General features: G+C 38.6%; 1 protein-coding gene across 1 annotated transcript in view; it reads right to left on the bottom strand.

Moving 5' to 3' along the window:
- Positions 1-27,550, bottom strand: part of PHEX (phosphate regulating endopeptidase X-linked) — a gene marked incomplete at its 3' end in the record, with an annotated part of 224,553 nt that overhangs the window by 45,392 nt on the left and 151,611 nt on the right. The window contains exons 14-15 of the mRNA XM_080719557.1: positions 24,804-24,907; positions 7,230-7,288 (exon numbers count right to left, since the gene is read on the bottom strand). Of these exons, the coding sequence (XP_080575683.1) occupies positions 7,230-7,288; positions 24,804-24,907 (163 nt within the window). The remainder of the gene's footprint in view (positions 1-7,229; positions 7,289-24,803; positions 24,908-27,550) is intronic.

Here is a 27,550-nt window from a genome sequence, read left to right as displayed (position 1 = left end):
CCATCCTCCAACAGGGCTCTACTGTGGGATGGATTGGCAAACCACTGCCCATAGGCCCATCCAGCCTGCTGCCTATTTTGTAAACAAGTCTTGCTGGGGCACAGTTATGCTTATTCACTTACAAATTCTCTATCACTGCAAAAGCAGGGTTCAGAAATTGCAATCAGAACTACACAGTAGACAAAGCCAAAAATATTTTTGGTCTGGCAATTTGCGGAAAAACTTTTGGCAATTCCTCGTCTATACTTCTAATGACTTGGCCTGAGGCAACCTATTATAAGCTCAAAATGTCTGTTTATGCCATATGCTGTTCCAAACATTTATATGGGGGAAAGGGCAGAGGATGCTGATGTTTATGTTGAGATATTACTTACATACAGTAAAAACACAAGTTTTGTGTGTGCATGCTGCTGGGGATCAAAGCCAGGGCCTCCTGAATGTTAGGTAAGTGTTATCACTATGCTACATAAGCAGCCCAATGTGCAAATATTAATATGCATTACCTGTGAAACTACCTCCCAGATCAAGAGACAGAATATTTTCTGCAATCTTCCTTATCTATACCCCCAATAAAGGTAGCTATTATTTTAACTTCCATCCCATGTTCTGCTATTTCCCTTGCAATACAATGGTTATCCCAGAGTTTCCTGGTGTGCTAGTTCAATTTAATTTAATTTAATTATTTACTTATTTATTGGTAATGGAGATTGAACACAGAGACCTTCTACCTCCAAGGTACATTCCAGCCCTTTTTATTTTTATTTTTTTTACTTTGAAACAGGGTTTAACCAGGTTGCTGAGGCAATCTTTAAACCTGTAGTCCTACTTTCCCAGCTTCCCAAGTGCTGGGATTACAGGTGTGTGCCACCACACCTGGCTTCTTTTTTTATTTGGAAAGCAGGAATACCAGTTTTGAGGTCATCCCAAAGTTATGGAAGCACAAGCTCAGGCACCAATAATATCAGTTCCCTGTTTCCCTCTTTAACCATCTTATTAACTCAACTACAGTAAAATTCTGGGAAACCCCTTAATATAAATCTTCATATAGCAGATTTAAATCACTATGATTTCACATTGCCCTCCATGCCTAAAGACACTAAAGATATGGTCACCCACATTTATAAGGATAGAAAAATAGGAAGCTTTATCAACCTGCAAAAATCTAGGATTGAAGCTGGGAGTGTTGGTGCTGTCTATAATCCCAGTTCTTAGGAGGATGAGACAGGAGGATTTCAGGTCAGAGGCCAGTGTGTGGTAATTTAGCAAAACCCTATTTCAAAATTAAAAATAAAATAAAATAAAAGGTTTGTGGGTGTGGCTGAGTAGTAGAATGCCCCTGGGTTCAATCTCTAGGACCACACATACACTAAAAGAAACTAACATTGAAAGATGGCCACAAACTATAGAGTTTCACATGAAGGCATGAATTTGGGGAAAAACTATAGGTTTTCCTATTTTCAACTCAAGTCCCTACTGCATGTAGAAGTAGATTTAAGTGGCATAAATCAGAAAATGATAATGGAAGCTGAATGAAATTCTCATAAATCATGTTACTAAGTATAGTTCCATCATAGATGTGGAACCCAATTAAACAGATGGCCACATGCTATCAGAACCAGCCCCTAATCAATAAAGATGTTCATTTTAGAAAATTACCTCAATTTTTCACTTCTTCAGTGAAGCAAAAAGAAGGCAGTTGGGTTTGGGGGCTGGGGGGAGTCCCAGGAAACCCAGCAGGGAAATGTGTAAGAAGAAATTCCACCTGTCTTAATTTGTAGTCCAGAAAATCAGAAAGGAAAGGGGGGGGAGTCACCCTAAGGATTCCTTGTCATCTTGCCTGGAAATGTAATTTACAATGAGAGCAAGCACTGGTCATTAGGAAAATAGAAACAGCTTGAATCTCTTAATTAAAATACTGCTTCAAATTGTTCATTTTAAAACCCCTCTGCCCAGGAGTTTTCCAGAACCCACTGGATTACCCTGAAATGTCTTCTTCTTCAGTGAACTTCTGATAGGATCAGCTCTTCTCAGGCAAGAAAAAGGCAGAGCAAGGCGGTGGGGGGGAAAAATTCTGGAGGCGGAACTATTATTAGATGCACTTAAGTCCCCAAAGGAGCAGTGAGCCTTCGGTGACATTTGAAAGTAAGCATGGAAACAATGGTGAAGAACCTATTTCATTGCTTTTTTTTTTTTTTTTTGCATAAGAGCTGATTTGCTACACTCAGGAGACTGGTAAAAATGCTGAAAGTTCAGGAAAATGAGGAACAACGAAAATACTTCCATACTTTGGACCGCCCACTCTGTAAAACATCTGGTGCTATCTGGTAAAGTTTAGTATTTGCATACCCTACCAGTTCTAGGTACATATCCCCATCTTATTTCAGGAGAGGTGTGTAGGAATGTTCAAAAGAACATAAACTATTTAAGGGTGGGAGATCCACAGATCTACCAGCAGCAGATAATAATAATAGTAATAATAATAATAATAATAATAATAATAATAAATAATCTGAGGGCACACTCAAGCACTGGAATATGGCCGAGCAGTGAAAATGAAAATCCTACTGCCAGGTACTACATCCAGAAATCTTAAAAGTAACATGTTGATTGAAAATACAGTGGCTTAAGATTGTGTGTAGTATAAGAGCCTTTTATTATGCTAATGAAGTAAAATTAAGTACTGTGTTACTTAGAGATTTTAATATCAACTGTTAACATTGTGAAAATAAAAAGACAAACACAAAATCAGAGTAGGGGTTGCCTCTAAAGTGAGGAGAGAATGGGATGGGGAGGGAGACTGGCAGGCACAATGATATGGTAATGTTCCTGCTTTTCACTAAGTGATGGTTTCGAAGGCACTTGTTGATTTCATGATTTCTTGTGTGCTTTACAATTAACATGCACCAGCATGTTGTACGTATCCTTTCACATGTGCCAAATCTTACATAATAAAATATTTTTTGTTTTATTTTATTTTTCACTCTTTTTTTTTTGTGGTGCTGCAAATGGAATCCTGGGTCTCATATACACTAGGCAAGTGCTCTCCTGCTGAGATATATTCCCAGCTCCAACATTTTCTTTTCTTTTTTCTTTTTTCTTTCTGCTACTAGCAATTGTGCACTGGGGCATTCTACCAATTAGCTACACCCCCAGCCCTTCTTACTTTTTTTATTTTAAAACAGGGTCTCATTTGGTTGCTGAGAGTGTAAGTTGCTGAGGCTGCCCTTGAACCTGAGATCTCCCTGTCTTAGCCTCCTAAGTACTGGGATTGCAGGTGTGTGGCACCACAGCTGGTTCAACATTTTCTTTCAAAATGAATAATCTAAGCAACATTCTATCACCCAATAGAACATTCTAAGTGATATTGTTGTAATTAATACATCTAAATCAACAGTATTATACATTTTAGTTATAACTAATAGCTTAAATATCACACGTTCCCAAGTAACATATGCAGCTTAATCGTCAACATGGAGCTTAGGACCTAAGAAAGCAACAGAATTTTCATGATAATGAATATTTATATCATGCAGAGTGACATTCAAAATATTTAACAACTTATTTGGTTAAATAAATTAATGTAGAAATAAAAAGTTAGCACCATCTGCTTGTTTTCCTTCCATTCGATTTCCATTTCCAATAGTGGCCACAAGGGGGCGACTCTGTTCATGGGCAACCACAGCCCTCTGTCTGCCACCTCTAGCAGGGACAGGGGCAGCTTGGAGGGCTTATGGCCAACTGGCAGAATGGTGAGAGGACAGTCAGGCTGGACTCACTGGAGGGTGCCTTTTGAGGGAAAACTTGAAGGAAATGGGAGTAGGAGGTGTTTCCCAAGGCAAAGAGAACCCAAGTTACAAATGCCCTGAGATCCACATGTTATCAGTCATGCTCTCAGAAGGTGAGAGGTCAGGGTATCCAGAACAGAGGGTGGGGCACGACCATAGGAGAAGGTAAAGGCAGAGAGACATTAAGCCTCTAGGCCAGTAAGCAAGAAGACTCTAAAGCGGAATAAGAGATCACGCTGATAAAATATTCTGAACAAAGGCATGACATCACTGCAAAGTGTCTTCAAATGGATGCAGTATTCTATTTAGAAGAGACCAAAGGTGAGTGAGGACAGAGGCAGGGAGACCAGCGAGAAGGAAGTTACCATCACCCAGGTGAACATTCCTACCTACCTCTCCTGAAATAAGATGGGGATATGCACCTAGACTGGAATTACTAACTGGTAGGGTATATACATACTGAACTTTACCAGATAGTGAGGAGGTAGAAAGGAAGTAGGCAGATAGGAAAGAGGCCTTGGTAGAAAAAAAAAAAAAACCCTAATTTCCTGAGGAGCAACAAATACCAATTAACTTCCAAGGCTCCTAAAAGAGATCAGCTCTTCCAAGGTTCAGAGATAGGAATGACCAAAGCTTCACAAAACCATCTGTTTACTAATCAACAAACCCAGGAGACATCACTGGATCAAGTCTGACACTCCTACTGAAAGGAGACCCCTCAAAGGACATGCAAATACCCTATGCAAATTTTAAGAACTGCCTCCCAAACTCCAACTAACAGAGGACATGCAGATATATATAAACCCCTAGAGCAGTCACCAAGAAGGTTACCCACTCTGGGAACCCCTCCCCATTAGGGAGCTTCTCTCTCTCTTGCAGGTCGTGTTAGCTTTGAGAGAAGTTGGAGTACATGAAGGCACTTGGCCCAGGCTACACTCGGGTAGTGACCTGAAGGCCTCTGCTGGACATCAAGGCCAACCAGGGCCCCTAGGGGTGACCTGCACTTCCTTTGTGGCAGATCACGTGGACTTTGGGAGAAAGCAGCTTGCAACTGAAGGCACTTAGCCCAAGCTACACTTGGGTAGTGACCTGAAGGCAGCTGCTGGACATCAAAAGTTCCGACAGCCCTTAGGGGTATTCTACCACTTTCCCTATTCCTTTCTGGCAGATCGCATGGTCTTTGGGAGAAAGCAGTTTGCAACTGAAGGCACTTGGCCAGGGCTATACTCAGGTAGTGACCTGAAGGCAGCTGCTGGACACCAGAGCCCTGATAGCCCTTAGGGGTGTTCGGCCACTTTTTCCTATTCCCTGTTGCTTCCAATAATAAACCTTTTACTCCCCTTCCTGCGGTCTGCGGGTGTCATTCTTCGCTCACCGCAGACAAGAATCTGGTAAGGAAACGCCGAGTTACTTCTCAAGAAACTCCATTTCATCTTAAGGAAACACCGTGTTTCTTCTCAAGAAACCCCGTTTCAATAGCACCAGATGTTTTAAAGATTGAAATCATGAGCTTCCATGTTATCACCAAGAGTGAGAGTGAAGATGGAAATGAGAAGGGAGCAGAATAGGCACAAGGATGGAGCCTTGGAGCATGCCACCATACAGAGGTGGGGGATGGGAACACAGCAAAGGATTGAGCAGCAGTAGCCAGCCCTCCCTGCAACAGACCACCACCAACTGGAATTCAATGTTTGACATCCTTAAGAGTGTCTTTACCCCTTTACTACCAATAGGTGTACCTCTATAAGCAATCTGCAGAATTGTTTCACGCAATTTTAACTTCATTTATATGACATCATTCTCCATATATTTTCCCAAGATTTTCTTTTTTTTTCCAAAAAAATCACCAAGTATTGCTGTAGGTCATTCATTTTTCACTGTTGTGTGGTATTCCTCTGTGTGAGTGTGCTACATTTAATTCATTCTCCAGCAAAGAGACACATAAGCAATGCCCCTCTTTTATTTTCTATTATCAATAACATACAATGAGGGTTCTCACATGAGCCTGCTTTTGCCTTGCTCTGTATGAGAGTTTTCTGGGGCCACAGTTCTCAAACTTTAGCATATATTAGAATCACCTGGCAGTTTTATTAAAACAGATTCCTGAGCCCCACATGCAAAGTTTGTGATCAATAGGTCTAAGAAGCATTTCTAACAAGTTCTCCTGCGACACTGTTCCTACTGTTCCAACAACCACACACAATAATCACAGCCCTGGAGCACATGCATAGTCACAGGTATGCAGGCACACCTTTGGCACTCCTAGATACTGTCAAATTGCTCTTCAAAGTGAGCAAACCAATTTAGGTTTCTACCAGAAATATGTCTTGTTTAATTTTTTATTGGTGCATTATAATTGTACACAATAGTGATACTCAGAGTAACACACACATATTTGCACATAAATGTATTTGGTCTGTTCCAGTACATGGTGTGTGTGTGTGTGTGTGTGTGTGTGTGTGTGTGTGTGTGTGTGTTTTACTGGGGATTGAACCCAGGGACATTCTACTTCCAAGCTATACCCCTCAGCCCTTTTGTTTGGAAACAGGGTCTGACTAGGTTGCTGAAACTCTCACGAAGTTGTGACACTGGCCTCAAACTGTAATTCTCATGTCTCAGCTTTCCAAGCACCGGGATTACAGGTGTGTGCCAGCACTCCTGGCTGCAGTATATATCTTTATTGCCAACACTGGATTCTGTCAAACTTTTAATTTGTTGTGATCTGATCCTGTAAAATTTTTTGTGGGTCTGGGGATGGAACCCAGGGGCGTCCTACCTCTGAGCTACACCACCTGCCCTATTTTTTATTCTTTATTTTGAAATAGGGTCTCACTGAGTTGCGGAGGACCTAATTAGCTGAGGCTGTCTGCGAACTGCGATCCTTTGGTCTTAGTTTCCCAAATGCTGGGATTACAAGCGTGCGCCACCACACCCAGCTAATATTTCTTTTAATTTTGCATGACATTTATAATTACATATATATATATATATATATATATATATATATATATCGTAAAAAGTTTCATGACATTACATCCTAGAGCTAATCAGAAAACTTCCAACTTTTTTCTGTTCATACAGATAGGTGGCCCCTTGAGTTCTACAGTTTACCAGTCACTTGCCACTTCCCCCATTAATACTAGGATGGCATAAACAAAAATGAGAGGAAAGTGTGTTCCTTTTCATGACCAATTACATTGTGGTTTTATTTCTTATAGTTTTTTTTAAATCAGTGGTGATATAAAGAAATAATGCTTTTAAAAACTAATAAAGTGAGGGAGGAAAGGAAAATTGGACATAGAGATGGAGAAAAAAAATTATTTTATCAATATACCAGGTCACTTTTGGGGAGAAATAAGGAAGGCCTTACCCTCCACCCCATGTGTGGAAAAGTTCCTTGCATTTTATACCAAATTAACAAGATGGAACAAAGCTGGTACTCACGGATCTGGTTGGTAGACGCGCTATAGAAGGCATTCACAGTTGTTGGATTTGTAAACCACCTGGAAAAAGAAAAACAAATGCCACAGAGTGATTATTGTCATCCAGGCAAGATCATGACAAAGACAAACATGATGCGTTGGTGAGGGCTAGTGTTCTGTTCAATGAAAAATCCCAGCCCAGCACAGTGACACATGCCTGTCATCCTAGTATTTAGGAGGCTGAGACAGGAAGATCACAGGCTCAAGGCCAGCCTCAACAATTTAGCAAGAGCCTATTTCAAAAGAAAGAAATTAAAAGGACTTGGGGGTATAGATCAGAGCTATAGAGTGTGTGTGGTGCTGGGTTCAACCTCCAGCACCACACACACAAAAAAATCTAATCCTAAACTGAATCTGGCTCACTGAGAATATATTAACATGCCTGGTTATTCACTGTTACTAACTTAACAGAAAAAGTCAGCACCAGTTCTTCTGGAAAAAAAAAAAGCTTTAATGAGAAATTCTAGAAACTAACGGGCTCTCCCTGCAGACAGAAACTCAACAACAAGCTGATGTTTTCCAGGATCGATGGCACTGCTGCATTTCTATGCTGAATCACCTCTGACCTCTGTTCAAAAGTTTTTGGACTGGTGATAACACAGAGATCCATTTGAAGAAAAAGAAATAAAGTAAGCCATGTTACCCAGAGGGCATGCCTGTTCCAGTGGAAAGTTTACTAATTTAAATAGCAAAATCCTTGACAACTCACCCTGTCTCTTTTACTAACTAGTTGAGTTGTGTGAAAAGAGTTACTGACCTTCCTGAGGTTCAGTTTTAACTATAAACTTGAGAGGTTTGGGAGTCCCTTGCAGCTAATAACAACCTATACCCTTGCAGCTAATAGGAACCTATACCTTCACCTTAAATGTACAGTAGGTTACATAGATGGAAATCAGAAATTTTCTCTGTGTAAAAGTCAGATTGTACACATTTTACACTTTGTGGACAAAGAGTCAAAATCAAGGCTATACTATAGATATGTTTTGTTTGTTTTATACTTATACTAGTGCAATGTAATTATATGTCACAGTGAGATTCAAAGTTATATGAATAATTAAGAAGAAACTTTCCACAAATTTGTTAAAATATAATAATATTCAAGTATATATTTGTAATGTAGGCCTATCCATGAGAAGAGTGAAATTATTTGGGGGAGAGAATAATGGTTTACTTAATTTAGGTTTCAAAGTTATTGTTATCCGGGCGTGGTGGCGCACGCTTTTAATCCCCACGCTTGGGAGGCAGAGACAGGAGGATCGGGCAGGTTCGAAGCTAGCCGCGCGCGCTGGCTTAGGAGACCCTGTTTCCAAATAAAAATGTAAAAATAGGTCTGGGAGTGTAGCCCAGAGATAGAAGGGCCTCCAGGAACCCCAGTACCACCAAAAAAAAAAAAAAAAGTTATTGCTTCCCATTATCAATACTATTTCACTTATCTGTAAAAATAATTCTTGGGACTTCCGGGAAGATGGCGACCGAGAAAAGCGGGGCTTAAGAGCCCCGCTAACAACCAATCTCCATTACCACAAAATCAGCACCTTTCATAGCCAGAAAACACCATCACCAGAGAAACAAAAAAATCACCAGGCTGCAGAGAGAAAGCGGACTGAGAACAGAGCTCAGAGTCACAGAGGAGATAACCGGCCTCACGCCCGAGGACGCGGCAGCAGCGCCATACTGCCGGCGGCAGCGGCAAATTCACCGGACGGCTACCGCAAGCCGAGGTGAGCCGCTGCGGAAAAGCCAGGCAGGATTTCTCGCCGCAGGTAAAATCTAAAGCTCCCAGTGGCTGAGCTCAGCATACGCCGCAGGGATTCAGAGTGGAAATCAAAACCAAGAAGAAATACGCCAGCCTCACGGCCGAGGGCGTAGCAGCAGTGCCATATTGCCACCGGCGGCAGTAGCAGAGAATTCACCGAATCCAGTACAGCTACATCTGCGTACTCAAGAACAGTGAGTCAAATTGCGGGCCACAGAGGAGAAATCCCAGTATTGTACTCCCTGGGACTTGACCCAGTGGGGGAGGGGTGGTGGCAGAGATATCACACCATAGGAGAACGTGCAACCTGGCACCCCGCACAGTCTAAAGCAGCCTCTATTAACTCTCTGGGTTGGAGACTCTGTGATACAACCCAGTAAAGGAGTAGTGGGGTCTGAATACTATAGACTCGAAATCCAGAGCACCTTAAGTGAAGTCATAGTGACCCAAGGGAAGAACCCAGAGAAGGTACAAACTTCCGAAATCATGGGAAAGAGGAATAACACTGGAACAATGAATGCCCACAACATCAGAACGTGATAAAATAGAAATTCAGAGATTTCTAGAAGATCAAATCAGGACAATAACTGTAGAAATAATAGAGGTGCTTCGAAAAGAACTCAGAGAGAGCCAAAAAGAGATAAAGGATGCAATTAATGAAGTAAAGGCCTCAATTAAAAGCACAAACAACCGATTAGACCACATGGAGAACAGAATCTCGCTCTTAGAAGATGATCATTCCAAAAATGAACGCATAGTTTCTAATCTAGGAAAAAATATCCAACAGCAGGAATCTGACATTGAAAAAATATGGGCCCATTTTAAGAGAGCTAACCTAAGAATAATTGGAATAGAGGAGGGAAAAGAAAGTGAAACCAAAGGGATCAACAATCTCTTCAAGGGAGTAATAGCAGAAAATTTTCCAAACATAGAGCAAGAGGTCGACACACAGGTCCAGGAAACTTATAGAACTCCCTTTAGACAGGATCGGAGAAGAGGATCCCCACGCCACATAATTGTCAAAATGACCACTGTGGAAGCCAAGCAGAGAATCTTAAAGACAACAAAAACAAAGGACCAAGTGACATTCAGAGGCAAACCAATTAGAATCACTCCAGACTTCCCAAACCAAGTCATGAGAGCCAGAAGGGCTTGGAGTAACATATTCCAAACTCTGAAAGAAAACAACTTCCAGCAAAAAAATTTCCTACCCAGCAAAACTTTCTATCAAATTAGATGGAGAAATAAGAAGCTTCCATGACAAACAGAAACTGAAGGAATTTATGTCTTCAAAACCAGCACTAGAGAAAATACTCAAAGAGATTAACTACAAAGAAGAAATAGGTAACACACACCAGAACCAGAGAAACAAGAGTTTCCATTCAACAGACAATTAAGATTGGTTATCTGTGGAGATTCATTATTTATGTTAGTCTTTTACCTATCTCTAAATTGTATTGTTTGCTTTTATTGTTGCTAATTTTTAGGATTTCTAGTTGGAATATTAATATACCTTCAGATATAGCATTTGGAAATATTTTATCCCATTCTATCAGTAACTTTTAACTCTGTTTACATTGTCTTTGGATATACAATATTTTTTTATTTTTTAGGGAGTTTGTATACTCTTCTGTTGCCTGTGCCATTGAAATCATATCCAAGAAATCACTGCCAATTTCAATGTTCTGAGGTTTAATGACCCAGATTTTCTCCTAAAAGTTTATAGTCTTAAGATTTATATTTAGGTCTTTTATCTATTTTAGTACTTGTATATGGGATTAGGTAAGGGTCCAATTTTATTCTTTTCCATGTAATTATTATTTTTCAACAATATCTAGTTAAAAGATTATTATTTCCACCACCAAATGTTCGTGGAAACCTTGTCAAAAATAACTTGACAATATAGGGAAGAATTTAGCTCTAGGCTTTTATTTAACTCCAATGGTTTATATATCTGCCTTTAGAATAGTACTACACTGTTTCAATTATTGTAGCTTTATATGGTTTGAAATCAGAAAATATATATCTTCTAGCTTTGTTCTTTTTCAAGATCGTTTTGGTTACCTAGAGTCCATATTCCATATTAGGATAGATCTTTTTCTGAAAAATAAATATATAAATATATGATAGTTTCACCTAAAAAATAGAAAAAAAATTCTCTGGTAAGAAAGAAAGCAAAAAGAAATATTGAAATGTTATTTTTAAGTCATCAAAAGCTTGGTATCAGACAAAGGAAACTGTTATGTGAGATTATCATTTTTAATTTTGGATAAATTGCTATAATACTAGATGTCAACCACTAAGCCAAGCATGGGAAGGAGGGATGGGGAGGGAATGGGGTGGGGATCGGGTGGGGGCTGACTGGGTGATGTGTGCATGTATGTCTACAAAAGTTTGTATCCCACTATCATGTATGAATACAGTGCACCAATAAAAAATTTAAAAAAATAATTCTTGTCTCACAGGCAGTAGGTAACATTTAGCCCCCAAGTTATCATTACCAAACCCCAAATTACATGCTTGGGAGTTTCAGTCACTGCCCTTTAGGAGTAAAACCAAACCATTCATATCAAGGTAAAGAGCTTAAAATTAAACTTGTATCTGGCTGGCAGTACAAGTGGTAGAGCACCTACTTAGCAATCCATGATGCTCTAGATTTCATCTCCATCACCAGAAAAGTATATAAAGACCAAAGCAATCATTTTACTCATTTATATATAATAAAATATGTCAGACTAATTAATTTTTGTTAGGTTAATATGAAACTGGTCAGAAACACAACTATTTAGAAATTGAAGACAGAAGCACTCTACCACTGAGCTATATATACCACTGAGCCCTTTTTCTTCTTATTTGGAGGCAGTGTCCCACAAAGTTGTTTAAGCTGACCTCAAACCTGTGGTCTTCTTGCTGCAGCCTTCTGAGTTTCTGGAATTATAGGTGTGCACCCTCAGAATGGGCCTGAAACCCAACTATCGATTCTAGTTGATCAACATCCTAGCTTCTCCCCACCTACAAAGGAATCTGAAAATATGTCATCCTAGTATTATTACTAGTTTATATTCACTAAGCACTAACTCTGCCCTAAGCACTTTATTCACAGGTTTCCCCCATAGCTCCTATAGGAATTATTGGCCCATTTCACAGATGAGAACAATGAAATTTAGAAGCATTATACACTTGCACAAGGTCTAGTCTGTTGGGTTTCAAAGCAGTTCACTTAAGTGTCATATTATACCACAGACATACCTGGAACTCAGAAAAGAGGGCCTCCTTCTTATCAAAACTGAAAGCTAAGTCAGGCATGCTGACACATGATTGTAATCTCAGTACTTGGGAGGGTGAAACAGGAGGATAACAAATTTGAGGCCAGCCTCAGCAACTTGGCAAACTCCTGTTTCAAAATAAAACAAAGCTTGGGGGATAGTTCAGAGGTAGAACACCCCTGGGTTTAATCCCAGTTCTCTCTCTCTCTCTCTCTCTCTCTCTCTCTCTCTCTCCCCTCTCCCCTCTCCCCTCTCCCCTCTCCCCTCTCCCCTCTCCTCTCTCTCTCTCTCTCTCTCTCTCTCTCTCTCTCTCTCTCTCTCTCTCACACACACACACACACACACACACACACACACACACACCTAGACTTATTTCCATCAAATGCATATTATTTTCCTTCACATTTAGGGCCAGAATTTTAAAAAAGCTCTAGTATTTAGTGAATTTTCTGGCTGGCCTACATTCCTGAGGCAAGTACAGGGAATGTACCTTATTGACTGAAACTTGCTGCCTGTAGTGAGTAGAACTGTGGTCACATCCTAATTCCCAGGATCCCATGAGCATGTTACATTATGTAGCAAAAAGTCCTTTTCAGGTGGGATTAAGGTTATTGTCCTTAAAATCAGGTGGCGCACGCTTGTAATCCTTGTGCTTGGGAGGCGGAGATAGGAGGATCGCACAGGTTCAAAGCCAGCCTCACTGGCTTAAGAGACCCTGTTTCCAAATAAAAATATAAAAATAGGTCTGGGAGTGTAGCACAGAGGTAGAAGGGTTTCCAGGAACCCCCGTACCACCAAAAAAATCCATTCTTCATGGAGTATCCAGGGAGGCCCAACCTAATCATATGAGCCCTCAAGAGCAGACCACCTTTTTTGGCTGGAATAAGAGAGATACAACTGAGGAGGAGGTCAGAAGAGATACCACAGATCAGAAGTTAGGGACCGCCACAGGTGGGAAGGACTTCACACACTATTGCTGGCTCTGAGATTTAGAAGCTATATGCAAGGGCCAGAGAAAAGTCCAGGAGCAAGGAGTGGCTCAGAGGTAACAGCCAGTAAGGAAATAAGGACCTCAGTCCTACAACCACAAGGAACTGGATTCTGTCATCAATCTCAATGCGCTTGGAAAATGATTTTTCACAGAGACTCCAGCTAGGATTCCATGCAAGCTGATACCTGATGTTGCCCTTCTAAAACCCAAAGCAAACAAACCAGTCATGCCAATCCAGATTAATTTGTGGTATTTTAAGTTGCTACTATTGTGGCCATTTCTCAGAGTAGCAACAGGAAGCTGATAACTCTAAAGATTCCAGCATTAAGAGGAGAGAATCCAGGCACCTCTCAGTTTGTAACATTGAAGTAACCTCTAAGTAACATTGAAGCTGAGTGTGGTAGTGGGTACCTGCAATTCCAGTACTTGGGAGGAAGAGATAGGAGGATGTTCACAGCCAGCCTTAGCAACATAGGGAGACTCTCATTCACTTAGTGAGACTGTCTCAGAATAAAAAAATAAATAAGAGAGGGCTGGAGGTGTACCTCAGAGGTTGGGTTCAATCCCCAACACCACAATAAATAAATAAATAAATAAATAAATAAATAAATAAATAAATAAATAAATGTTACATTATATTACATTACATTCAATCATCACACACACAAAAGATTATGGGTATTCCTAGACCTTGTCCCTTCCCATCCCATTCTTCCTCCTTCATTCCTGTTAACAAAGGATAAACTTTTAAAACATTAGTATAAAGACATGCAACAAACTAACTACTGATAAACAAAGGCAGATAAAAGAAAGAAATCAACCAAACCATCCCTGGAAATAGGCCCTGATGGGACTTCTGAGGCATCAGCAAGGATGACTAAAATGTCTTCGCTCTCACGCATGATCTCACCATTCCTTACCCCCAGCGCTCTGGTGGCCTCGAGGGCACATTTGTAGCCTCAATTATCCCCAGAGCTGATATTGAGCAGCTGCACCCGGAGATCCAACCCGTTGTTGATACCATTATTTCTTCTGTTTGTTCAGCGCCCATGCCGAACCAGCTGTTCAACATTCCAAGCATCTCCTTTATTATATCCAAGTTTCACTATATATTTAGTTTTCACCATGGTCTGATGTAAGCTGACCTATGCTAGTTTTAATATGTGTTTGCCAAATTTTTAACATTCCTCCCATTAAGAGATGATGTCTAAATTCCTTCCCCCTCAATTATGGACTAGCTTTAATGAGTCACTTCTAAAGAATAAAATGCAGTGGAAATGACACTGTTTGACTTCTATGAGGACGCAATTAAGGGCACTACGACCTCCCTGGTGCATGCAAGCACACTCTCCCTTCCTTTCCTCCTGGCCTTTTTCTCAGGAAATTTGCTGTGCTATTCAAAGTCATTTTTTCTTTTCTTTTTTCTTTTCTTTTCTTTTTTTTTTTTTTTTTGGTACTAGGGAATGAATCCAGGACATTTTACCTTCAAGGTATACCCCTAGTACTTTTTATTTTTCTTTATTTTGAAACAAGGTCTCACTAAGTTATTCAGCATCCCCCTAAATTGTGGAGGCTGTCTTTGAACCTGCAATCCTCCTGTCTCAGCATCCCAGGTACTGGGATTACAGGCATGCACCAACACACCTGGATACTCAAAATTTCTTTATCCCAGCCAGGCATGGCGGCACACAGAATCACAAGAGGTCAAAATCATTGCTGTTGTTTTAGCCCTCTAAATATGGGAGAGGTTGTCCTGCGGCAATCAATCATTTGAACAGTGAAAAGGTTACTATCCACAGACTAAGTCCTACTCAGTAGACTAAACTTGTCTTCAGAAAACCGCTTTGTTGGCCCAATACAATGGTTTTTAAAAATTACTGAGACTTCCAGGAAGATGGCGACTGAGAAAAGCGGGGCTTAAGAGCCCTGCTAACAACAAATCTCCATTACCACAAAATCAGCACCTTTCATAGCCAGAAAACACCATCACCAGTGAAACAAAAAATCACCAGGCTCCAGAGAGAAAGCGGACTGAGAACAGAGCCACAGAGGAGATACACCGGCCTCACATCCGAGGACGCGGCAGACGCGGCAGCAGTGCCATACTGCCGGCGGCAGCGGTGAATTCACAGGACGGCTACAGCAAGCCGAGGTGAGCCACTGCAGAACAGCCAGATGGGATTTCTCCAAAGCAGAGAACATCTAAAGCTCCCAGTGGCCGAGCTCAGCACACGCTGCAGGGATTCAGAGTGGAAATCAAAACCAAGAAGAAAAATGCCAGCCCCACAGCCGAGGGCGTAGCAGCGGCGCCATATTGCCACCAGCGGCAGCAGCACCGAATTCAGCGAGGCCAGTACAGCTACATCTGCGTACTCAAGAACAGTGAGTCAAATTGCGGGCCACAGAGGAGAAATCCCAGTATTGTACTCACTAGGACTTGACCCAGTGGGGGAGTGGCGGTGGCAGAGATATCACACCATAGGAGAACGTGCAACCTGGCACCCCCCACAGTCTAAAGCAGCCTCTATCGACTCTCTGGGTCGGAGACTCTGTGATAAAACCCAGTAAAGGAGTAGTGGGGTCTGAGATACTACTGACTCGAGATCTAGAACACCTTAAGTGAAGTCATAGTGACCCAAGGGAAGAACCCAGAGAAGGCACAAACATCTGAAATCATGGGAAAGAGGAATAATACTGGAGCAATAAATGCCCACAACCCCACAACATCAGAACCCGATAAAACTGAAAATCAGAGATTTCTAGAAGATCAAATCAGGAAAATAACTGTAGAAATAATAGAGGTGCTTCGAAAAGAACTCAGAGAGAGCCAAAAAGAGATAAAGGATGCAATTAATGAAGTAAAGGCCTCAATTCAAAGCACAAACAACCGATTAGACCACATGGAGAACAGAATCTCGCTCTTAGAAGATGAGCAATCCAAAAATGAACGCATAGTTTCTAATCTAGAAAAAAATATCCGACAGCAGGAATCTGATATTGAAGAAATATGGGCCCATTTTAAGAGAGCTAACCTAAGAATAATTGGAATAGAGGAGGGAAAAGAAAGTGAAACCAAAGAAATCAACAATCTCTTCATGGAAGTAATAGCAGAAAATTTTCCAGACATAGAGCAAGAGGTTGATACACAGGTCCAGGAAACTTATAGAACTCCCTTTAGACAGGATCAGAGAAGAGGATCCCCACGCCACAAAATTGTCAAAATGACCAATGTGGAAACCAAGCAGAGAATCTTAAAGGCAACAAAAACAAAGGGCCAAGTGACATTCAGAGGCAAACCAATTAGAATCACTCCAGACTTCCCAAACCAAGTTACGAGAGCCAGAAGGGCTTGGAGTAACATATTCCAAACTCTGAAAGAAAACAACTTCCAGCCAAAAATTTCCTACCCAGCAAAACTTTCTATCAAATTAGATGGAGAAATAAGAAGCTTCCATGACAAACAGAAACTGAAGGAATTTATGTCTTCAAAACCAGCACCAGAGAAAATACTCAAAGAGATTAACTACAAAGAAGAAATAGGTAACACACACCAGAACCAGAGAAACAAGAGTTTCCATCCAACAGTCAACTAAGATTGGTTATCTGTGGAGATTCATTATTTATGTTAGTCTTTTACCTATCTCTAAAGGGTATTGTTTGCCTTTATTGTTGTTAATTTTTAGGATTTCTAGTTGGAATATTAATATACCTTCAGATATAGCAATTGGAAATATTTTATCCCATTCTATTAGTAACTGTTAACTCTGTTTACATTGTCTTTGGATATACAATATTTTTTTTATTTTTAGGGAGTTTGTATACTCTTCTGTTGCCTGTGCCATTGCAATCATAACCAAGAAATCACTGCCAATTTCAATGTTGTGAGGTTTAATGACCCAGATTTTCTCCTAAAAGTTTATAGTCTTAAGATTTATATTTAGGTCTATTATCTATTTTGCATTAATATTTGTATATGGGACTAGGTAAGGGTCCAATTTTATTCTTTTCCATGTAATTATTATTTTTTAACAATATTTAGTTAAAAGATTAATATTTCCACCACCAAATGTTCGTGGAAACCTTGTCAAAAATAACTTGACAATATAGGGAAGAATTTAGCTCTAGGCTTTTATTTAAATCCAATGGTTTATATATCTGCCTTTAGAACAGTACTACACTGTTTCTATTATTGTAGCTTTATATGGTTTGAAATCAGAAAATATATATCTTCTAGCTTTGTTCTTTTTCAAGATCGTTTTGGTTACCTAGAGTCCATATTCCATATTAGGATAGATTTTTTTCTGAAAAATAAATATATAAATATATGATAGTTTCACCTAAAAAAAAAGAAAAAAATATTCTCTGGTAAGAAAGAAAGCAAAAAGAAATATTGAAATGTTATCTTTAAGTCATCAAAAGCTTGGTATCAGACAAATGAAACTGTTATGTGAGATTATCATTTTTAATTTTAGATAAATTGCCATAATACTAGATGTCAACTACTAAGCCAAGCATGGGAGGGAGGGATAGGGAGAGAATCGGGTTGGGATTGGGTGGGGGCTGACTGAGAAAAGTGTGCATGTATGTCTACAAAAGTATGTATCCTACTATGATGTATGAATACAGTGCACCAATAAAATAAAAATAAATAAATAAATAATAAATAAAAATAAAAATTACTGAACTGGAAAAAATTACTAAATTGAAATTCCATTAAGTGGAGTGTATAGTCACTAGTTCTCCACGGTTGCCACCGCGCCTTGTTGTTTGCACTTACCTAGGTCAGATGTTTGTTAACTGACTAGGACATGAAGTCATTAGAGTTTGTGCAACTTATCTCCCAATCAGATTTTAAACTCTTATGAGCTAAGACTATTGTCTAAATGATATGTTCTGAGCAGAAAAATCACTGAATCTATTAAAATGAATTGATTACTATATATGCATCTACTTTAATAAATAGCATTATTCAGGTGCTTTCAATTCGTCCTAGTATCTGTTTGAGGTACTCTTTCAGTCTGTGTTTGGAAAAGCATTTAATGGAGAAGGTAGGGAGATGTTGCACATAAATTTCAATTTTTTTTGTTGTTATTATTTTTTTGTGTGTGGTACTGAGGTTCCTGGAAGCCCTTCTACCTCTGGTCTACACTCCCAGACCTATTTTATACTTTTTTATTTTTGGAAACAGGGTCTCCTAAGCCAGCACACACGGCTGGCTTCGAACCTGCGCGATCCTCCTGTCTCGGCCTCCCAAGCGCGGGGATTACAAGCGTGCGCCACCATGCCCGGCATAATTTAAACCAGGTATGGTGACACACATCTGTAATCCTAGTACTTGGGATGCAGAAAAAAGAGGATTGCAGGTTTGAGGCCAGCCTCAAGAACTTAAGTAGACTCTCAGCAACTTAGACCCTGTTTCAAATGATAAAATGGAGGGGCTCAAAGGAGAATGCCCCCTGGGATCAATCAAATCCCTAGTACCACAAAAAAATGTCGAATCTCAAAATATATGGGTATGAAATTATATCAGACAATAGCATAGACAAATGGATGTAATACCAACTTACAATAATCTGGAGGAAAGACACTGACACTCTGATATCTTTAGGCTATATAAAGTAGATATATATCAGGCCAAAGTTTTAGTTTTGCTTATCAACTCTTTTTCTACTTGGTGCACTGTAATTACACATCGTGGTAAGATTCAGAGTGATACAAACATACATGCACACAATACTTGGTGAAGGACCTTTCACATCTGCCCCCTGCTCCCCCCTCTCCTTCCCACCACATGTTATAGTGAGATAGGTAGTTATGTCTTCATGCATGAGCATAGCATTGTTTCAACTGCTGCCTTCATCGATCCCCCTTTTTACCCTCACTACCACCCTTTCCCAATCCCCTTGTACTACTCTGTTGCTTTCTCTCCTCACCTATCTGAAGGCCATTTTGTTGTCTATTCTCTGTTTTCCACATATGAGAGAAAACATACAACCCTTGACTTTCTGCGATTGGCTGACCTTACTTAGTATATTCTCTAGTTCCATCTACTTTCCTGAAAATGACATCACTTTGGTCTTTATGGCTAAGTAAAATTCCATTGTGTATATGTACCACAATTTCATAATCCATTCATCTATTGATTGGCACCTATATTAGTCCCATAATTTGGCTACTATGTATTGTGCTGCTATAAATATGGGTATATATGTATTGCTATAGAATTCTAATTCTTTTGGAAAGATACCAAGAAGTGGTATATCTGAGTCACGTGGTGGTTACAGTCTTAGTTTTCTGAGGAACCTCCATACTGATTTCCAAGGTGGTTATACTAATTTATAATCCCACCATCAGTGTCTAAGAGTGCCTATTTCCCCACATCCTCACCAACATTTAGTTTTTATTATTGGTGATGGCCATCATAATTGGAGGTATATACACTCTCAGAGTACTTTTGATTTCTATTTCCCTGACTGGTAATGATATGGAACATTTTTAAAATATATTTGCTGGCATTTGTATTTCTTTGAGACATCTCTATTCAGTTCAATTGCCCATTTCTTGATTTGGTTACTTATCAATTCTTTTGTTGTTGTTGTTGTTGTTGTGCTGGGGATTGAACACAGGGGCATTGTATCTCTGAGCTACACCCCTAGCCTTATTTTTAGTCTTTATTTTGAAACAGGGTGTCATTAAGTTACACAGGGCCTCACTAAGTAGGTGAAGCTGGCCTCAAACCTGGATCCTCCTGTCTCAGCCTCTTAAGTACTATGATTACAAGCGTGTGACGCCATGCCTGGCTGGGTTACTTATCATCTCTTAAAGATAGTCTAGAAAATATGGAATTGAAAAGCCATCAAATATCTTTCTCTTGCTTTCTTGTTAATATCTTGCATTTTATACCACTCTCATTTTGTGCTATTTACTTTTGCAAACAAAAATTCTGGTCAGGACCATAATTTGTATAGACATCTCATGCATTTTTTAAACATATTTTTCATAAGGTAGAAAAAGAGAATCTAGACATGTTTGGTCACAGTAGAATGAGAGTGAGTTAATAAGGAAACTGGCTTAAAACCATTTCTGTCAAAGAAGAGGATCCTGAGGGAAAGAAATTACTTTTGACTCAAGCCAAGCAGTAAAGTAAATCCTCTATTTTTAAGCAAATTGATGAAGTGACAATTCTGAGAACCAATCTCTAAATATGTACCTTCAGGGATGACCACCCAATTAATTTCATTCTTGCTGACATTTCCCATTGCCTTAGAAACTTCTTAATGCACATTAGTACAGCTAAAATGGATTCCATGAGAATGAAAGATAAAGGATATTTATCTCCTAGCCTCACAAAGTAGCAAAATCTTATTTCAGGGCTTTGTGGAAATATAATCTTGATGCACTGTTCAAAGTAAACCAATGTAGAGGAGCTATTCCACAATCATCCCCACTTGATTAACTCAGGGGTTCTCAAACCTAAAAAATGTCAATTAAAATCAATGGCTGTCATGAAGCTAAAATTCCCTACAATGCCTGAAAAGGACCAGCCAGATATTGTAAGGAAGAAAATTACAATACCATGCAAAAAGAACCCTAAATTGCTTAATGATGTCTTCTTTGAAAAAGACACATAGTTCAAAACAACAAGAATTAAAAAGTTGTACTAGGGGTGGAACCCTGTATGGTTCTACCTCTGAACTACCCCCAAACTTTTTATTTTTCCTTTTGAAAGATGGTCTTGCTAAGATTCTGAGGTTCTCACTAAAGTGCTGAGACTGGTGTCAAACATACAATCCTCCTAGGATTAGAGGCATGAGCTATGGTGTCCAGCTAAGAATATGTATCACTATAGTATTCTGACTAACAGTACACCAATTTTCATTCTTGAAGAACTTTTCCCAAACGTTAACCAACTTAATACCCTTGTAAAAGAAGTACAGTCAGTTCTTTGCATCTGCAGGTCAGAAAAAAAGTGTATCTGTACTCAGTATGCACAGATTTGTTCTTGTCCTTATGTCCTAAACAACACAGTGTAACAAGTATTTACATAGATTTACATTATATTGGGTATTATAAATAATCTTTTATATTATATTGGAAGATATACATAGGTTATATGCAAATTAAGCATTATTTTGTGCAATGGACTTGAGCATTCTCAGAATTTGGGTTGTTTTGGTTTTATTTGTTTTGATTTTGGTTTTGATTTTTTTTTTGTACTGGGAATCAAACTTAGGGACATTCTACCTCTAAGCTTTATCCCTAGCCCTTTTTTATTTTTGTTTTGAAACAGGATTTCACTAAGTTGCTGAGACTGGTCTGGATGGAACCTGTGATCTTCCTGTCTCAGCCTCCCAAGTACTGGGATTCCAGGCATGCTCCACTACACTTGGCTTCAGATTTTGCTTTCTGCAGGAAGTCCTAGAATCAGTCCCCCATGGATACCGAAGTGCAACAATATTTGTTTTTTTTCCATTGATGGAGAAAAAATTACACAAATCAAATCATTTCCCTAAGCCAACAAAGTCATCCAGCATTTTTCCAAGATATGAATAAAATGTTAGCAATAGTCAAGATCATTAAATTGTGACAACCCATTGGTATCTTAGGATAATGTTAAAGATGACACATTTAGGAGTTTTTCAATTAGCAACCAAGGCCCTGCTACACGCCCAAATGAATAATGACATTTTGAAATTGAAGAATTAAATTGGCACTGTATCCAATATAGAGGAGATCCTGAGAAACCATAAAAAATCACAAAAATACTGGTGATGAACTGATCTGCACTAGATTTTAAAGGACAGGATGATTTACATAGATCTTGACTATCCTAGCATATGCAGACAGTCATAGACATATTGAAAACCACTTGCTGAAGATTGGGGTGTGGCTCAGTTTTGGAGCACTTGACTAGCACATATGATACCCTAGTTTCCATCTCTAGCATTTAAAAAGAAAAGAGAAGAAAATCATTTGCCATGCTGGGCGTGGTGGCACATGCTTGTAATCCCCGCACTTGGGAGGTTGAGACAGGATGATCGCGCAGGTTCAAAGCCAGCCGCGCTGGCTTAAGAGACCCTGTTTCCAAATAAAAATATATAAACAATAGGTCTGGGAGTGTAGCCCGGAGGTAGAAGGGCTTCCAGGAACCCCAGTACCACAAAAAAAAGAAAAAAAAAAGAAAATCATTTGCCAAAGCCACTGGATTTGAGTCAACAGATTTTAGAGCCTTATCTCTAACATTTCTATTGAATCATTTACATTGGGAATGAAATGGGATAGGCAAACTAAGAAGTGATGTAACAAGAGGAGGGAACCAAGGACAGTAGGACAGATGGCTTTAGACCATTATCTGTTATTACCAAGGATGCTCTAAAACTGTCTGCTTCCTTCATTTGTGCTTTTGATTGGAACAAGGAATAGGTAGGGGGCTGATTCATCTTTAGGCCTATTCCTTAAAGTCAATAACTTACAGTTAGATTCAGGGGTGTGTGTTGTAGGAAGGTTTGAAAGGCAGAGGTCTGGAATGCCCAGATGGCAACATAAGAGGAGAAAGTGGTAATCTTAGTTTAAGCCGAGAGAGGGTACAGGAGCCTAGAGTTGCTAGAATGCAGGACAGAGTGGGAAGTGAAAGAGATGGTAACAAGAAATCAAGAGAACAGAAAAAGAAACAACCAGAGGTCTGGAAACCAGAATACCAGCCAAGGTTAAAAGTAGCCATTAGCTGGGTGTGATGGTACATGCCAGAAATCCCAGTACTTAGCAGGCTAAACCACAAAGATCTTAGGTTTGAGGCCAGCCTCGGAAACTTAGTGAGACCCTAATTAGGCTGAGGGTATAGAATTCCCTTGAAGTCAAGCCCCAGTAACAACACACACACACACACACACACACACACACACACACACACACACACACGCCTTATGTTAAAAAACTTAGGACTTAGGAATAAGTAGAACAGGATTCCATGGTTCTCTTGCCTAGGACTGCTCCTGTCTTCCCCAGTGAAGTGGGAACATAGTTTTATTGGGAGAGGGCTGGCTGGAAAGTCAGATTTGCTGACACTAGAGGGACCCTGGGTTCAATCTCTAGTACCAAAAAATTTTTTTTTAATTTAATTTTAAAAGCCTCAGAAAAATGAGTCAGAACTCAATTGTTGTATTATCTAGAAAGGCATTTTGAACAATAAAAAATGTTATTCAAAGAAAAAGTTTAAAAGAACCAGTAAACAAAAACTGACCTAGACGCTGAATTTGGCAATGCTTTGAAAGTGGCCCTTACAAATTAGTTAGAAGATTAAAGTATATTCAAAGTAGCCGGGCGTGGTGGCGCATGCTTGTAATCCCTGCGCTTGGGAGGCAGAGACAGGAGGATCACGCAGGTTCGAAGCCAGCCTTGCTGGCTTAAGAGACCCTGTTTCCAAATTTAAAAAAAAGTATAAAAATAGGTCTGGGAGTGTAACCCAGAGGTAGAAGGGTTTCCAGGAACCCCATCACCACCAAATAATAATAATAATAATAATAATAATAATAATAATAATAACAACAAAGTATATTCAAAGTATTAATCATAAATTTGATTACAATGACTCAAGTAATCACAACAGAGAACCAGAAACTATGCAAAACAAAGAAATGGAAATTCTGGAGTTGAAAGCAGATCAAGAGAAATTATCCAACCTAGAAAAGAGGGAGAAAAAAAGCATTGGAGAAGTAGGCCACATCAAAACCTGAGCTGAAGAAGTTCTCAGTTAAAAGCCTTTTATTCATTTGTAAAACAGGGACAGCTATGGCTCCCAGAATCGACCTAAGGTTATAATGAATTAAAAATTGTAAGGCACCTCCTGGAATATTGTAAACAAGTAAGAATTGTTAACTGCTATCACTACCACCACAACTATCACCATCAACAACAACATCATCGTCATCACCTACACTATCTGCTAGAGGAGGAAATCGTGGCTGGCTGGCCCTGGGCCCAAAAGTATTTATCTCCTACCAGTAGGGAAAGTTCCTATAGTCAGATAGGAAGAAGATAAATCATGACTGCTATTTCATGGAAATAACATAGCTATCAGTTCTTTGATATGCATTACTTCAGCAAAATATCTTCTAGTTCCTTCACAGTTATACAATTTCTTCCACATGTCTAATCATACTTATTTCTAAAATATTCATTCCTTTTAAGATTTTTTAAAGTTTCCACCTGAGTGTGAAATTCTAAAGAAATTTTTTTCTCTATATATGTACTTATAAATAGATCTAGAAATATCTTTAATGTTTGCATCCTAATAAGCCTTCTGCCAATATGCATTGTTGGTAGAAATGGGTGACCATAATTAAGCTAAAGATTTGAATCACATAATACCAGAAATAAGAGTTGGCAAAACATGACACAGATTTCGCTAAAACAAAATAACTGGCAAGCCAGCTACTCTGAGTTGAGGGGAAATACAAAGTTTAAAGAGATTCCACCTCCCACCAATGTATTTATCTCTTTCACATCTTTTCTTTAAATACTCACTCTGTTTTAGGAACACTTTTTCTTAGCCAGAAGAAATCAGACTGTGCTAAATACTTGCGGGTTTGCAGGACGTTGCCAAAGTAGTCCGATTCTGAAAATTTGATCTGGAAAACAACAAATCACAACATAATTGTTCTAAGTGAAGATAAGAGGAGGCTCTAAAAATAGATTTCATCATGTGAAGGAGCAATCAGCATCTCTTGGGCGTTACTGGTCAACCTAAGATTCACAAAACCATGAAATTTAATCTCGGTGATTTTCTTTTAACATAAAACGCTCAAAAATCAATATGGTCATTTCTGAATCACAGTAAAGACAGAGAGACAGTAAAGAGAAAGAGAGGGAGGAGAGAGAAAAGAAGAAAGGGAAGCTGTAGTCAATTACAATGTGTTCCATTTACTGTATAATTGAAAAATCTACTTTAACTTTATGGAACATATTATCTTGGGTTTGAAATTTCTTGGATCACAAGTTCTTGATCTTTTCTCAAATGTGTACCTTATTTATGTGTCACCTAAGAGTCTTCTAATAACATTCAGTTTAGTCAGCTGAAACCTCATTTAGCTTATAGATGATGATTTAGTCAAATGTTAAAATCCAATTTACTGTAATTGGCATTTGCTCATAAAGGGAAAAAATGAAAGTAATTCAGAGACCTATCTGCCACCGTAAGCACAACGGAGTCACCAGAATAATTTAATTATTAACAGAATTTATCTATTAACATGAAAAAGCTCTGGTTGCTAAAAATTAATGAAATTACAGAGGAAAATCATAGAATAGTTTGCATAGTAATATAGAAATTTGATAGCTCAAAGTAATGTTGCTGATTAAGATCGGGAAATAGACATAATAGATTATTGAATTCCTTTTTTTTTCTTTTTCCCCCTTGGTAGAATTATAGCAAAGTTTCAAAACTATTGCATTTTACCTCCAAAACTAGCAACACTTAACCTAAATATTGTGAATGATATCTATACAGCAGTAAAAACAACATTGTGCCATGATCACTAATGCTTTCATTTTAAAACATTTTAACTGTGGAAAAAATTCTAAATAAACATATACTTGTGGTAAATAGTTGAAAATGTACATTGGAATAAATGAATAACCAAGAGTAATCAGATTCTTATTAACTATAATTTTGGACCAAGGTTCAATCCCCAGAACTGAAAAAAATTTACAAAGCTGTGACTTTAAATTGCCCCTTCCTCAAACTGCTTGGACTGGGGAGAAGGAGCTGATAATAAATCATAGTATATTCATGAAAAACAATACAGTGCTTTAAATCAATGTTCTGTATGCATGTTCATGAAATAATCTCCAAAACAAGGTGGATAAGACCAGTTGTATGTATGAGAGGTTTTAAAGTTTTGAATCATGCAAAATAATAGCATATATCATTTATGGACATATCTACGTAACAAAAGCACAAAAATATGCATAGGGATGATAAAGTTCACCTCAAGATAGTATTTATATCCAGGGAAGGAGATAGGTATGACGGAAAGAGATTATATCACGGAGAATTAGACACTGAATTTTAAATGCATCCATTTTATTCATTAAAAGTACATGTGTATGTTGGGCACAGTGGCACATGCCCATAGTCTTGACTATTCAGAAGGCTCACTGGAGCCCACTAGTTTTAGACCAGTTTGGGTAACTGCAAGACCACACTCTCCATCTCTAAAAGAATAATAATGATAATGATAATAATAGAATATTATGTGCATGTATAAATTCTCTGATAATCTTTGTGGAGAATAAAGGTGTTCAAAATACTATTTCACATACTTCCCAACATTAGAAATGTTTCATAATAAAAATAACTCTTATAATCAATTTTATTTTAAGATGGAGGTTTTCTCTTGCCTCAGAAGAAGCAGAGAAAGCATTCTGTTTTATAAAACAATTTTAGCAATCCTAAGGCATTACTGAATTGTATCATTAAGAGATGTGTCTATTATTCAACCTCAAGGGTTTTTTTGTTTTGTTTTGTTTTTTTTAGTTTTTGTTCTCAAGATATCTCTGCCAGGAGGTTCAGAATATAACTGTAACTGATAGAAAATTCAGATATATTTTGGGTTCAGAATACTGTCTGGGAAATTTTCCCAAAGGAATTTCCTTCAAAAATATTAGCTATATTTTTGTAATAACAGCAGAGTCCGTTTTAACTTTTAGAAGAATTTACTCATGATACTTTCCTGTTCCATTGAAAAAACACACTTGACATTAAGGTTGGTCCAAAGACATTAAACAGAAAACCATTCCAAACTTCTTAAAGAAAAGTCCCAAGTCCAAAAATATTAGAAATACAGTTCTACCACACCTAGGAAAATAACATTAGAATTTGCCATAACTTATCTACGTTTAGAAGGATAATTTTATATTGTTTTAATTATTAAATTGGAAATATTTGCTATTTCTTAGATTGGTTTAATTCTATTCTACTTATTTAATGTCAATCACAAGTAATGGGGGGAAATCTTAAATTTTTTATTCTGAGAAAGGTTAAGTGTTTGGGGAGAGAAGGAGACAGTTATTATTCTCATATGAAAGATGGAAAATAAAGCTAGAGACTGTGGAACTGGGCAAAGCCAGAGTCCAAGTCATTTGGCTTCTACTTCAATGAATGTTATTTTAATTGGTCCTAACAAGAAACACAGTTACTCAACAGAAAGAGTACAGGGAAGAAGGAGGAGAAGGTAAGAATTAGAGATTAGAAATAGCAAATTAATAAATAT

Source organism: Muscardinus avellanarius (genome assembly GCF_963383645.1).
Source record: "Muscardinus avellanarius genome assembly, chromosome: X".
In the NCBI taxonomy this organism is placed as follows: domain Eukaryota; kingdom Metazoa; phylum Chordata; class Mammalia; order Rodentia; family Gliridae; genus Muscardinus; species Muscardinus avellanarius.
This window is presented reverse-complemented; position numbering and strand designations above follow the sequence as displayed.